The sequence below is a fragment of the Oryx dammah genome, unplaced genomic scaffold (genome assembly GCF_014754425.2).
Source record: "Oryx dammah isolate SB20612 unplaced genomic scaffold, SCBI_Odam_1.1 HiC_scaffold_13, whole genome shotgun sequence".
Taxonomy (NCBI): domain Eukaryota; kingdom Metazoa; phylum Chordata; class Mammalia; order Artiodactyla; family Bovidae; genus Oryx; species Oryx dammah.
Genome location: NW_024070197.1, coordinates 53952693 through 53967424, shown reverse-complemented (window position 1 = coordinate 53967424; position 14732 = coordinate 53952693). Strand labels below are relative to the sequence as shown.

The 14732-nt window shown below is 48.4% G+C and overlaps 1 protein-coding gene across 2 annotated transcripts in view; it reads left to right on the top strand.

Moving 5' to 3' along the window:
• The window catches only part of ATP2C2 (ATPase secretory pathway Ca2+ transporting 2), a 77969-nt gene that overhangs the window by 13893 nt on the left and 49344 nt on the right, over positions 1-14732 (top strand). Inside the window, exons 2-4 of one of the 2 annotated variants that reach the window (XM_040253988.1) lie at positions 7679-7789; positions 9915-10031; positions 13594-13683. In XM_040253988.1, the coding sequence (XP_040109922.1) occupies positions 7679-7789; positions 9915-10031; positions 13594-13683 (318 nt within the window). Of the gene's footprint in view, positions 1-7678; positions 7790-9914; positions 10032-13593; positions 13684-14732 lie in introns of those variants that run through there. The other variant, XM_040253989.1, reaches the window with a different exon arrangement.

Sequence of the window (14732 nt, the reverse complement as noted above, 5' to 3'; positions counted from 1 at the left end):
ACGCGTTCAGCTTCTTCCTTCTCCTTCTCAGGTGCTTCTCTGTCTTCACTGTCCCTCTTGATCCGCTTTAGCCCCTGAACTTTCCAGGCCGCCTCTTCTCCTCCTCATTTTCATCATCAGTACTGAATGCGTCCAGGGCAGCCAGGGACTGCTTGTTCTCCTCCATGGTACCCATCCTTTATTAGTGGCATGGGGGTTCTTTCCAGTGCTTACTTGACAGGCACTGTTGCAGTGGCTGACTTTGAACAGACACCATTCTGCAGTAAATCTGCAAACGAAATGACTAGAACAGGTCCATTTTCTGCTTTTAAAAACTATTTATTTATTTTAGGCTGCGGCAGGTCTTTGTTACTACAGGGGCTCTTCTCTCGTCGTGACGAACGGAGGCTCTTCTCTCATTGTGACGAATGGGGGCTCTTCCCTTGTCATGATGAACAGGGGCTCTTCTCTCGTTGTGATGAATGGGGGCTCTTCTCTCATTGTGATGAATGGGGGCTCTTCTCTCGTCGTGACGAACGGGGTCTCTTCTCTCATTGTGATGAACGGGGCTCTTCTTTAGCTGTGACGTGCGGGCTTCTCACTGCAGTGGCTCCTCTCGCTGTGGAGCACAGGCTCCAGGGCTTCAGTATTTGCAGCGTGTGGGCTCAGTAGTTGTGGCTCCCAGGCTGCAGAGCACAGGCTCTGGAGCTGTGGCACAGAGGCTTAGTTGCTGCGCGGCATGTGGGATCTCCCCGGATCAGGTATCGAACCTGGGTCTCCTGCATTGGCGGGCGGATTCTTTGCCACTGAGACACCAGGGAAGCTCTCTCTTTATGGAAGTCACCTGTTCTGGACATTTCATAAAAACCAAATCAAGTGATAACGTGGCCTTTTGTGTCTGTCTTCATCAGCACGGGGGTTTCAAGGTCCGTTTGTGTTGGAGAATGTTGTTTCCTAGGGTTAATGAACAGAGCACCCCAGACTATGATGGCTTCAAGCAACAGAAATTTACTCTCTCATAGTTCTGGGGCCAGATGTCCAAGATCGCGTTGTGGGCAGGGCCTGGCTCTAATGGCCGTAGTGGAGAACCTGTCCCATGCCTTTCTCTTAGCTTCCAGTGCTGCTGGTGAAGCAGTTGCCTGGGCTTGCAGTGGGATTGCTCTATGCGGGTCTGTCTCCGTGTCCAGGACTCTCCTTATGAGGTCATCAGTCGTATTCAACTGGATCTCACCCTGATGACCTCATTGTCACCTCGTTACCTCTGTAAAGACCCTGTTTCTAAATTCAGTCACATTTGAGGTCAGGGGGTTAGGACTTCAAGATAACTTCTTTTTTCTTCCAGTTTTATCAAGATATAAATGGACGTACAGCATTGTGTAAGTTTAAGATGTACAGCATCATGGTTTGACTTAAGTGTCATGAAATGATTATCACAGTAAGTTCAGCGAACAGCCAGCATCTCATATGTTTCCCTCGTGATGAGAACTTTTAGGATTCACCCTCCCAACAACTTTTGTATATAACATACAGCAGGGTTCATTATATTTTTCATTTTGTACATCACATGCCTGGTATTAATTTATCTTATAACTAGAAATTTCTGTCTTTTGACCGCCTTCATCCAACTCACCGTCCCCACCTCCGGTAACTGTAAATCTGATCTCTTTTCCTATGAGGTCAGATTTTGTTTGTTTTTGAAGTTTAATTGGCCTACAACAATGTTAGTTCCTGGTATACATCATTTCAATATGATGATCATGTCAAAATGATCACCAGGGTAAGTCTAGTTACAAATCTGTCACCATACAAAGACATTACTTAACTAGTCTATATAGTCCTCACCCTGTGTGTTTATACCTGTGACACGTTTATTTTGCAAATGGAAGTTTGCACCTCTTCATCTCCTTCGTCTATTTCTCTGCTCCCCACCCCTCCCCTCTCGCAATCCCGTGTTTGTCCTGAATGTCTGTGGCTCTTTCTGTCTTGTTATGCCTGTTCATTTGTGTGGCTTTTTAGAGCCCACATATAAGCGATATCATACAGTGTTTGTCTCTCGGTCTGACTTCACTGAGTATAACACCCTCTATGTCTATCTATGTTGTTGCAAATGGTGAGGTTGCATTCTTTTTTCATGGTTGAGTAGGAGGAATATTGTGTGTGTGTGTACATATGTAGACACCACATCTTCCTCACCCACTCATCTATTAATAGGCACTTAGATGGCTTCCATATCAAGATACCTTTTTTTGAAGACGCAATTTAACTTATAGTGTAGCATGCCTCAGTACTTCATTCCTTTTTAAAAATCTGTATTTTTATTTATGCATCTGGCTGTGCCAGGTCTTAGTTGCGACATGTGGGCGCGTTAGTTGCAGCCTGTGGGATTTTTAGTTGGTTCGGCATGTGGGATATAGTTCCCTGACCAAGGATCGAACCCAGGCACCCTGCATTGGGAGCACAGTCTTAGCCACTGGACCACCAGGGAAGTCCCAGCATTTCATTCCTCTTTGAGGCTGAATGATATTCCACTATGTGAAAGAGCACATCCTGTTACTCCATCAGCTAATGGACTCTGAGCTGTTCCGAATTGTGCTGCTATGAACAGCCAAGAGCTTGTACTTATTCGCATCCCTTTCTTCAGTTCTCTTGTTCACAGACCCGGAAGTGTGTCCATGGCTTTCACTTACAGAGCACAGTTGGAGGCCAGACACCCTCCCACTTTGGGCTCAGACTCTGTCCCACGGTCACGGTCATGGTCATGGAACACAGCTGGGGTTAGGAGTCTCCCGCTGGACCCTCCTCCTCCAGGCTGCCTTCCCAGCCCCTCCCCTTATCCACACAAGCCTCTTTCAGCCATTTGGCTGGCTCCCAAGGACAGAGTTCCCAAGAAAGGGTGGGAATTCTTGCTAGTCTTGACCTGCAAAGGCAGAGGGATTGGATTCCTTTGATCCTGTTTTGTTTTGTTTTTTGTCTTGTTCTGGATTTTGTGTGTGGTAAAATGTACAAAACATTTACCATCTTACCTGTTTTTAAGCACACAGTTCAGTGGCATTGAGTACATTCACGTGGCTGTCCAGTCATCACAACCATCGTCTCCAGAACTTTTTCAGCTTCTCCAACCGAGTCTGTCCCCAGGAGACACTAACTCCTGGGAATTCCCTGGCGTTCCAGTGGTTAGGACTCAGAGCTTTCACTGACATGGCCTGGGTTCAGTCACTGGTTGGGAAACAAAGATCCCACAAGCCAAGCAGCACAGCAAAAACAAAAACGATTACCCAGCTTCTGGTAAGCACCATTCTACTTCCTGTCTCTCTGAGTTTGTCTATTCTAGGTACCACACGTAAGTGGTGTCATTACATTATTTGTCCTTTTGTAACTGGTGTATTTCACTGAGCATAACATCCTCAAACTTCATTCTTGTTGTGGCAGGTGTCAGAATTCCTCCCTTTTTAAGGTTGAATGATATTCCATTGTTTGGGCTTGATCACATTTTGTTTACCCACTGATCTGTTGATGGACCCTTTTTTAAAAAAAACCTGAAATATATAGAGAAATTATTTAAGCCTATCATCAAAAGGCGGAGAAGGCAATGGCACCCCACTCCAGTACTCTTGCCTGGAAAAGCCCATGGATGGAGGAGCCTGGTAGGCTGCAGTCCGTGGGGTCGCACAGAATTGGACAAAACTGAGCAACTTCACTTTGACTTTTCATGCATTGGGGAAGGAAATGGCAACACACTCCAGTGTTCTTGCCTGGAGAATCCCAGGGACGGGGGAGCCTGGTGGGCTGCCGTCTCTGGGATCGCACAGAGTCGGACACGACTGAAGCGACTTAGCAGCAGCAGCAGCAGCAGCATCAAAAGAAAATCAAAGATTTTAAAAAAATAGAATTCACAGGTTTCCTATCTGTACTTTCAGACTCAAAAAAATTAATAAGTAAAAATTTAAAAATAAAACCACACAGATTCAAGCATTTATGTATCTTCTAGAACCACTTGTAGAAACCTCATTGAGAATGTCAGGAAACATCTCCCCAGCAAGACAAAGTCAGAGAGAGAGGCTGTGAAGTGTTGGGGTCACCACACCTCTTAAATCCCTCTGGGTCTTTAGGCTACTGATCTTCTATGGAATATTTACTGAATGCACCTGCCCCATGCAAAGTGCAGCTACAGCGTTGGGTTTTGTCTTTATTTTGCTTTTTGTTTGTTTTGGCTGTGCTGGGTCTTCGCTGTTGCTCTCGGGCTTTCTCTACTTGCGGCGAGGGGGACTCTTCTTCGTGGGGGTGCACGAGCTTCTAACCGCGGTGGCTCCTCTTGTCGTGGAGCGCAGGCTTAGCAGCTGTGATACACGGGCTCAGTTGCCCCACAGCATGTGGAGTCTTCCCAAAGTAGAGATCGAACTCCTGTCCTCTGCATTGGCAAGTGGATGTTTAACCACTGGACCACCAGGGAAGTCCTCAGCATTGGGTGTTTTTAAATCTTCAAAACAACCTGAGACAGGTTACTGTCCCTGGTTATAGGGCTGGTCAATGACAGAGGAGGATTTGAACCCAGGTCTGGGCAATTCCAGCCTCCATGCCCCTTCTGTTGCTCTGTGCATCTTCCTGCTCTTGAGTTACCTAAACATGGCTTAGCAACCCAAGTGACGTCACCATCATTGTTATTCCAGCCACATGCTGGAGGCCTGGTCCCTGGGGCAGGTGTGGACCTGCATTTCCTATGGGTTCATGGGAGGTCTGGACCATGTCACATCTTGTCCAGGCACAGATTTGTTTGATTCAAAAAAAAAAAAAAGGGCAGGATGAGGGTAGCTAGCCAGCATCACCCTCATTTTGCAGATGAGGAAACTGTGATCATTCAGGGAGATTGTCATTTGCCCGAGGAGACATTCTGGCAAGTGGAGCTGGACCATCTCCTGGGCAGCACTGATGACGAGGGTAAGTGGAGCCTTGTGGCCAAGAGCGTGTGTCTAGTCACCCATCCTGTGGAGCTAAGTACGCGTGCACTTGCACTGATGTCCTGGGCTCCAGCTGATGAGTGTCCACGGAGCAGCCTCTGGGTACCAGGCACTGACCCCGCCTTCTGGAGGGGCTGCGTTGTGAGCAGAGGGAGGCATTTCAGTGATAGTCACTTGCTGGTCATTAGGCAAGTGACCGTGGTGTAGGCGCCATCAGGGGGACATCCAGGGTGCTGAGAGGGTAGAGCAGGTGGCTATCTGGTCTGGGAAGATGTCAGGACCAGATAGTCCTTGACCTCTGAAGTGAGACTTCTTGCCCTCTGCAGTACAGACCTTTCTGTTTCAGGTCATTCCTTGTAAGGAACTTGACCGCATGCCTGGCCTCTACCCACCAGATGCCAGTACCACCCCTGCTTCAGTTATGAGGACTAAACACATCTCCAGGCACTAGCAAAGTCCCCCATGGGGAAAACTGCCCTTGGTCGAGAACCCCTGATTTTATGTTTGGTTTGGCAGCCGGGAAAATGTGCCATCTTTGGCAGGGGCACTGGAGCGGCACACTCCTGGGGGACCCGGGACTCCTCCAGTTGGCAGGAGAGTTTTAGCTAGGTATGCTGCTGCCCCGCCCAGTCCAGGAACACAGGGAGGGTGGGTGTGAGGTGGGGGTCTGCTGCAGCCATTTTGGAGACAGTAGGGTTCTGTCCTGAGAGCAACTGGAATCTATCCAAATGTTTCAAACATGGGATATGTGTGTGTGTTTGTGAGACAGAGAAAGAGAGAGACAGACAGACAGTGACAGAGAGGCGAAGGTGGAGGAGAGGGCTGGATTTATACATTCAGGGTTGATTGAGCTGCTGCCTAAAAAGTGAATTGCGTGTGGTAGTGGTCAGACAGAAATGGTAAGCTAGGGAACAGCCAGGCAGGAAGGTCCTGTGACCCCAGGACTGCCTCCATCTGTGGTGTGAGCAAGAATTAAGCCCTCGATTTGGTACATTTGAACCAGGTCTTGAGAGCAGACAAAACATCCTGTCTCAGGCTGTGATGTACATTTCTCCAGGAGGTGGATCTCACACAGTGAAGATGGTGAGGTCGACTTAAGGAAAGTGTCGGCCAAGTGATCTGTGTAATAATCCTTGGTTGCTTCCTGGTCGTTGGAACAGTGAGAAGCAACCCCAGGAAGTGGGTGTGGTCAGCAGCCCATTTCTGAGCAAACGAGGCCTTTGGGAGATGAGGGGCAGTAAAAGGGGAACTTGCCGTCTCTATTTCAGCTGGAGGAAGAGGCTGTTAGGCAGAGCCTCTCCCCTTCCTCCTTCCCTGTGCCAACTACCTGGTGAAAAGGAAAAGATGATTATCTTGTCCTGGGTGTCAGAATACTAGGAATAACTTTGCAAAAATACTCACCATTCTCCTATTTCTGAGGTTACCGTGTCCTCCCATGCCCTTTAGGTGTTTCATGTGGCTTCTTCCTGGACCTGCTGGACACCCAGACTTTAACTGGTTTCCCCCTTTTCTTCAGTTCAGTTCAGTCGCTCAGGCATGTCTGACTCTTTGCAACCCCATGAATCGCAGCACGCCAGGCCTCCCTGTCCATCACCAACTCCCGGAGTTCACCCAAACTCATGTTCATTGAGTCAGTGATGCCATCCAGCCATCCCATCCTCGGTTGTCCCCTTCTCCTCCTGCCCCCAATCCCTCCCAGCATCAGAGTCTTTTCCAGTGAGTCAACTCTTCACATGAGGTGGCCAAAGTATTGGAGTTTCAGCCTCAGCATTAGTCCTTCCAACGAACACTCAGGACTGATCTCCTTTAGGATAGACTGGTTGGATTTCCTTGCAGTCCAAGGGACTCGCAAGAGTCTTCTCCAACACCACAGTTCAAAAGCATCAATTCTTCAGCGCTCAACTTTCTTCACGGTCCAACTCTCACATTCATACATGATTACTGGAAAAACCATAGCCTTGACTAGACGGACTTTTGTTAGCAAAGTAATGTCTCTGCTTTTGAATATGCTATCTAGGTTGGTCATAACTTTCCTTCCAAGGAGTAAGCGTCTTTTAATTTCATGGCTGGGATGACCATCTGCAGTGATTTTGGAGCCCCCCAAAAATAAAGTCTTAGGTTATTGCAAATGTCTCCCCAAACAGGCCATGATACCACCAGTCACCACCAGGAACCACTCTCTGTGGTTCGGTGCATTCTTAACTGAGAATCCCAGAAGTTCAAGGTCCAGGATTCTAAATCTGTAAATTGTTGCCCTGCTCTGTCAGCTTTGTGATTTTCCATTCAGTAAAATAAGTTTGTTTGAAAACAGATGTGTCAATAACAGCCAACAGCTGGAAACAACCCATCAGCAGTAAAACAGAAAAATAAATTGTGCTATACTCATCTGGTGAAATACTATGCAGCCATGAAAGATTAGCAAACCATCACCACACACACCATCATGCGTGAATCTCACTAACAACCTTGAGTCAAAGAACCAAACACAAAAGCATATATATTGCATGTTACCATTTGCACAGAGTTCAAACCCCAGCAAAATAAATCTCCTGGGGGCTGTTCATGTGAATGTGTGTTTCTCGATTTGGAGGCTGGTTATATGGGTCAGTGTGTAAAACTTTGAGCTATACACTTCAGATCTGCACACTTTCTCTGCGTATGTTATACGTTAAAAAGACATATCCGTATAAAACCAGTGCACCTACTTTTTTTTAGAGCAATCCTACTTTTTTTATTCCCCACAGATTGATGGACAAAATGACTTGAAAGCCATCGAGAAAGAGAAGGCAGTGGTGGCTCTGGCACCCAAGGAAGCAAGCAAATGCCACAGAGAGGACCTGGCCAAAGCATTTTACGTAAGAGCTGAGGTTGTCTCTGAGGCCTGGGGCAGCGGGGTTTTCAGATTAAGAGGAAAGCGGCTCGAGGTCCTGAAAATGGCTTCACAATCCTGAACTATGACACATTATTATCATCACTGTTAGAAAATACTCCTGCTGTTGAATGGTTCTGATTCCCCACCAGGAACGGCCACCCACACTGATGGGCATGAACCCTGGAAGCCCTTCCTGGTGGCCACAATCCTCCCAGTTTTCCATGCGTGTCTCTCTCTCTTTTCTTTAGTTTTAGTTAGAAGATAGTTACTTGACAGTGCTGTGTTGGTTTCTGCCATATAACACCCTGAGTCAGCTATAAGTATCTCCCCTCCCTCTTGGTGAGAGACAGTGTTTCAGGGGACCCCCAGGTTTCCATAGCAGCCCAGTCAGAGTTGAATCTGGGTGTTTTGATATTCAAGCTCAAACTCTTCACCACCTGCCATTCCCACCGTTCGTGTTTTATAATTCATGGTGTTGCCAGTGACTGAAACCAGCTTCTCACCAGTTTCTTCTGGTGAATTTGGAGTCCTGGCCAGGGCAAGACAAAAGCCAAACCGAAGACCACTTCCGTTCCATGAGGGTCACCTGTGAGGCTGAAGGAGTTGGCTTGCTTTATGGTTTCAGTTATCTTTACTTAGCCAAACAAACATGGTGTGTGTGTGTGTGTTCACTCATAACCCACCACACTTTGGGAAAGCCAATAAAAGTCCACTAATGAAAGGTCACATGCCACAGTTTCAAAGAAGCTGGAGGTCAGTGTTTCAGGCCAGCCTTTCCTTGAGAATACTCAAAAGCCCATCTAAATTCAAGTCCCATTTGTTAGCATTTGGAGAGGGGAAGGAAATGTTTTCCTTGCCAAGACATTTCCCCATACCTAGGAAAAAAGCGTGGTTTTCTTGCTCTATTCAAAAGAATCTAGAAATCAGTCCAGCCTTCCCATCACCTCAACCATCTGGTAGAACTTTTTTGTTTTGCTTTTGTTCTATTCATTTATTTTTGGCTGCACTGGGTCCTCGTTGCAGCACCCAGGCTTAGTTGCCCGAGGCATGTGGAGTCTTAGCTTCCCGACCAAGGATCAAACTAGTGCCCTCTGCATTGGTAGGCGGATTCTCAACCACTGGACTGCCAGGGAAGTCCCTGGTAGAGCTTTCTTATCGACCTTTTAAAGACAGTGAAGCTTTTGTTGCCACCAGGACAACAAAGTTGCCTTATATAGTTATTGACTCTTAAATTCACTAAATTTAATGTCAGTTTGTATAAACAGCTTGAAACTGTATCTGCACAAGGTATGCATGATGGACTCATGTAGCTTTTCTTGTTTCTAAGGGTAGGCCTTTTTTGTTTGTTTGTTTTGAGGCAAAATACACAACCTAAAAATTATCATCTAGCTACATTTATGTGTACAGTTCCAAAGTGTTAAGTACATTCACGTTGTTGTGCAACCCATTTCCACAACTCTTTCCCTCTTGCAAAGCTGAAACTTCCGTGTTAGTAGTGAATAATATTCCTGTGGGTGTGTTTGTCTGTCTGTGTGTCTATACCACATTTTCCTTATGTATTCACCCAGTGATGGACACTTGGGTCATGTCCACCTTTGGCTGTTGTGAATAATACTGCTACAAACGTGGATAGACAGATATCTCACTGAGATTGGTTTCCAATTCTCTTGATACATACCAGTATCAAGAAAGCAGTGGAACCAGTAGTGGAATTGCCAGATTGTGTGGTGGTTCTATTTTTAATTTTTGGAGGTACCTCCACATGGCAGCTGCACCATTTGACCGTCCCAGACTCATCCTCCTAAAGATGAAAATGTAAGTGTTCCTGCATCTCCAGATGTCCATGCTATAACTGCAGACCCTGAAATGTAGACCCAAGGCTGTCTTCTCTGTAGTACCTGTAGGGCAGAAGTGCGAGTTCATTGAAAAAGAATGAGATTGTAGGTGTCCTCCTGTCTCTGCCCATTTGCTTGGGGTTTCTGAGCTGGTCCCCTCTCCTCTGTGGACAGCCCATTTTCCTTGATCATCGTGAAAGCGGCTGGCTTCTAGAGTGGGAATCCTGTGACGTGGGCTCCTTGATCTTTACCTGCCTGTCCTTCTCCCTCCAGGTAGATTTACAGAACGGGCTGTCAGAGTTCTCAGTGACGCAGCGCAGGCTGGTCCATGGCTGGAATGAGTTTGTTGCTGACAACACGGAACCTGTGTGGAAGAAATATCTCGATCAGGTGGGACCATGGCCATCGTTCTGTGCATTAACCAATGTAACCCTGGGGGTGAGGAAGGGAGCCGCCGTTCACCATGTAACTGTGGACTGAGGGTGTCTGTGGATGAGTCTTCAGCACATGGGGCAGCCATACTGCAAGGTCGAAGAAGGCTTGCCCCTTTCAGGCTGCTCCTAGCTGAGAGATGGGCTCACTAACTTCCCTGGGGGCCACAGTCACGAATTATAGTCTTTCCATTCATAGAGGTAACCATGTGCCAGGCACCACGCTGAGTAAATAAGTAAACACTAACTTACTTTTCCTCTAGATCCCTGCTTTGAGATGTGGTGCTTTAGTCTCTAAGTCGTATCCGACTCTTGCAACCCCATGGACTGTAGCCCACCAGGCTCCTCTGTCCATGGGACTTTCCAGGCAAGAATACTGGAGCAGGCTGCCATTTCCTCCTCCAGGACATCTTCCCAACCCAGGGACCAAACCCGGGTCTCCTGCATTGTAGGCAGATTCTTTACCAACTGAGGAGAGTGAAATACAGAGAAGCTGAAATATTCCCAGGTTGTGTAGGGCTGCCAGATTTAGCCAATAAATTTACAGATGTCTGTTACATTTGAAATTCAGGTAGATAATTCGTGTATGTTCCAAATGTCGCATGGGACCTACTTGTACTTAAATTTTTTAAAAGCTCCTTGTTTCTCTGAGGTTCACATTTAACTGAGTGTCCTGTAGTTTACCTGGCAGCCAGGGTCCAGAGTCCTACAGTGTTAGGTGTCACTGCTGGGAAATGAAGCCAAGCAGCTGGCTCCAGAGCCCCTGGCCCTCTTAGCCTTTGCCACTGGTGCTGAATACATGTTGTATCAGTCAAATGCCTGGAAGCCACAGGAAAGAAGGGGGAAAAAATTGAAATAGATCCTGCTGCAAGTTCCAGTGTAGAAATCAACACCCCACCTCCCACCCAGGGCCAGCTCAGAAAGCTCCAGTTAACAGGCAGAATATCCCAGATACCTGAAGCCACAGTTGCCTCAGTTTCCCCTCCCTGGCTTTTGCACCCTCTCCCATCCCTGACACCTCCCTCTCAGTCAAGCTCAGGGATACCCCAGGCTTCTGCTGCCTTCCCATGGCTCATGTTTAAGGCTTCCTTGATTGCTCAGATCAGGGACCAATCACAGCCCTCCTTGTAGCATCCTCACTCTCCTTTCTCCTCCGGTTCCCACCCTGCTCATTGGTTAGTTCTCAGTGCCCCAGGGATGTCATTCATTGATGCATTTTGACACCAGAAGAGGCTTCTAGGTGTGCAGGTGACTCTGGCCAACCCAGAAATTTCCTGGAATGCCAGTGTTGGGAAGAGGCAGCAGAGGCTCCTGGAAGTTGAAGTTCAGGGAAGGAGGCTGACACATGGGCTGCGGGGCACCTTCTCCCTTCTGGAGCCGGGCCTTGGTCACTTCTGCCCTGGCTGCCCCTTCTACTAGGCCCTGCTCACCTGGCCTCTGCCCTGCTAACACCTCACACCCAGGGCTGTCACCCAGCCTCCAGGCAGGACCTTTCCAGGAATGAAATCTCCTCAGTTTCTAAGAGCAGGAAACATGCCTATTCATCCTAGCCTCATCGGTTCAAGGATCCATCGCAGGGTATCCCTGTGGGATTGAAAGGCAGCTCCTGACGGCCGTGTTTTCTAGCCCTCGACAAGCACAGGAAGTCCATATGCCTCACTTATTAATTCTTTGTGTTCATTGAGCACTTGCTCCATGCCAGATGCTGTGGTTCTCCTGTCTGTCTCCTCCAGTGACAGGGAGCTCACCACTTCACAAGGCGGTCCTGCTTCTCTGTCTCAAAAGACTCACCACTAGGAATTCTGCCTTAGCATGGCCCCAAATCCCTGCCCCAGAGTCACGAAGCAGAGGTAGATTAGAGTCAGGCTGCCAGGTTTGATCCTACTTTCCAGCCTTGAGACTTTGAGCCTGCGACCAAGCTGCCTTGAGCCTCAATTGTCCCCATCTAGGAAATGGGACTAGTAAGTCCCTCCTGTTCTGAATTTAACTTAAGAGGAAACCGAGCCTGTATTACATGCTTAATAAAGGTTGCCCCCATCCCCAGTGTCTGCCAGCTAGCCTTGGTTCGAGCATAACTGTTAAGAGCACAGGTTTTGGAGTTGCCTGATCTAAATGAATCCTCGGCAGTTCAGTTTCTTTCAGAAACTTGGGTTGGTCATTTATCATTAAGCAGGACTACTTAACAGTACCTGTGTCATGGGGTTGTGAAAGTGAAAGTCACTCAGCCGGCTCTGACTCTTTGCGACTCCATGGTCTATACGGTCCGTGGAATTCTCCAGGCCACAATACTGGAGTGGGTAGCCTTTCCCTTCTCCAGGGGATCTTCCCAACCCAGGGATTGAACCCAGGTCTCCCGCATTGCAGGCAGATTCTTTACCAGCTGAGCCACAAGTGTCATGGGGTTGGGAGGAGCCAATAAAATGTTGCAGTAAAGTGCTGAGCTCAGGGCATGGCTTGGAAGAGGTGCTCGGGAAATGCTTCTTTTTGCCCTGTTACTGTTTATTGTAATGAACGTCTCTGGTGACCATCCCTTCCCCATATAGTAAGGTTTCAGCAGACTGCTTTCTGCCTGTCCTGCTTTACGTGTGGGCTTAAAAGGGGCCCCATCAGAGCCGGGAGGGTCTCATTATCCATAGCCAGGGTGGCACTATTGGCCCGTGGTGGGATCTTTGCACTGGGCCTGACACCTGCATGCCGTGTCTCATGGGGACTCACCTGTGTCAGACAGAGCAAGGCAGGTGTTTGGCATGGTCTCCAGAGGGGCGGAGGGAGGCTGGTGGTGTCCGCGCTGGTCTGGAGGGCTGCTTGGGTCCAACCACAAGGTAGGGGACGAGGTTCTGGGCTTGGGATTAGAGTTCAAGGTGAGGCCAGTGCCTGGTCCCAGCTGTTCAGAGTGGCCCCAGCCAGGACTGAGGACCTCAGAGCTAACCCTGAGCCCGTGGCTGGACAGCCCTTGTGCAGACACAGGCCTGCTGCCCTTGGGGAAGTTTCCCATCAATCTTTGCCAGGGCTGGGCTGGGACATGGGGGTCATCATACTTTCACAAAGCTGCCATGCCTGGGGGCCCCAGTGCTCCAGTCTAAGGCCCTTTAGTGGGAGTCAACCCCAAGAGATCTACTGGAGAGCTTCCCACAGAATCCTGAAACCTGCATCAGAGTTTCTGAGATGGACCTGTTGTGGATGGAGCATACAGGATGCTGGCCCTGAGGGGCAGGTTCTGACCTGGAGCAGCGAGGAGATGTGGCGAGGCGAGACCAAGAGCTGGAAGGCAGGGCCAGGGCTGGTATCTTGGTGACAGGGACACTGTCGAGATGACCCCAGGACGCCGGCGTTGGGTGGACCGCAGTGGTGGGCCTTCAGGTGGAGAAGAACCACCGGGTGGGGACAGTCCTCCCCTCCTGGCCCTCAGGTCACTGCAGGGCCAGCCTGGAAGCCAGGCTCTGGGTGAGCCTCTCCACTAGAGCAAGCCCAGTCTCTGATGTCCATGAGCCTAGACAAGATCCCACCACCCTGTTTTCCAGTTCAAGAACCCCCTGATCCTGCTGCTCCTGGCCTCTGCCTTGGTGAGCATCCTCACAAAGAAGTATGAGGATGCCATCAGCATCGCCGTGGTGAGTGCACCCTATGGGAGTTGGGGGACAGTGCCCCCTCCCCCCCACCCAATCCCAGACCTGGCTGCCGAGGTCCTGCTGAGTCTCTGTTTATCTGTGTTATGCAAGGAGAAAAAAACTAGGCTGTAAGAAGAAGAAAAACAATAGAAAACACAGCATAGAGAAAGGACAGGAAGTGTCCATGTTCTTCTACCTCACGAAGAGCTGACTCATTGGAAAAGACCCTGATTCAGGGAAAGACTGAGGGCAGGAGGAGAAGGGGCAGCTGCTAGCCTGTGAGGCTGTTTGAATTCAAGTTAAATGAAATGAAGAATTGGATTTATCGGGTGAAGTCAGCACCACAGTTTGAAAGCATCAATTTGTCAGCGCTCAGGCTTCTTTATGCTCCCAACTCTCACATCTGTACATGACTACTGGAAAAACCATAGCTGTATCTGGTTCCAAAATGTTTTTGTTTCCCTGAAAGGAACCCCCGTACTCATTAAACAGTCATTCCCCTCCCCCCGACCAGCCCCTGGAAACCACCATCTGCTTTCTGTGTGTCCGGATTTACCTATCCTGGGCCATTCTTACAAACAGAATCCTGCACTGTGTGACCTTTTATACGTGGCTCTTATATGTGACCTTTTGTTTAATGACTTTCATTCCTGCTTCCTTCTATGTGTCAAGCGCTGTCTTTTGAAATACAAAAACAGATTCCTTCCATGCAGTGGAATTCAGTGTTTCTGTTGGAAAGCCTGAGGCTAGGTCTACATCTTCTGATGTGAAATCATATTTATTAGAAGCTGTGTTGCTGTTTGTTCAGTCTCTAATTTGTGTCTGACTCTTTGTGATCTGTGGACGGCAGCCCACCAGGCTCCTCTGTCCTTCACTGTCTCCTGGAATTTCCTCAAATTCATGCCCATTGAGTCAGTGATGCTATCTAACCATCTCATCCTCTGTCAGCCCCTTCTCCTGCCCTCAATCTTTTCCAGCATCAGGGTCTTTTCCAACGAGTCCACTCTTCATGTCAGGTGGCCAGTTATTAAATGCTGGTGAGATATAAATGA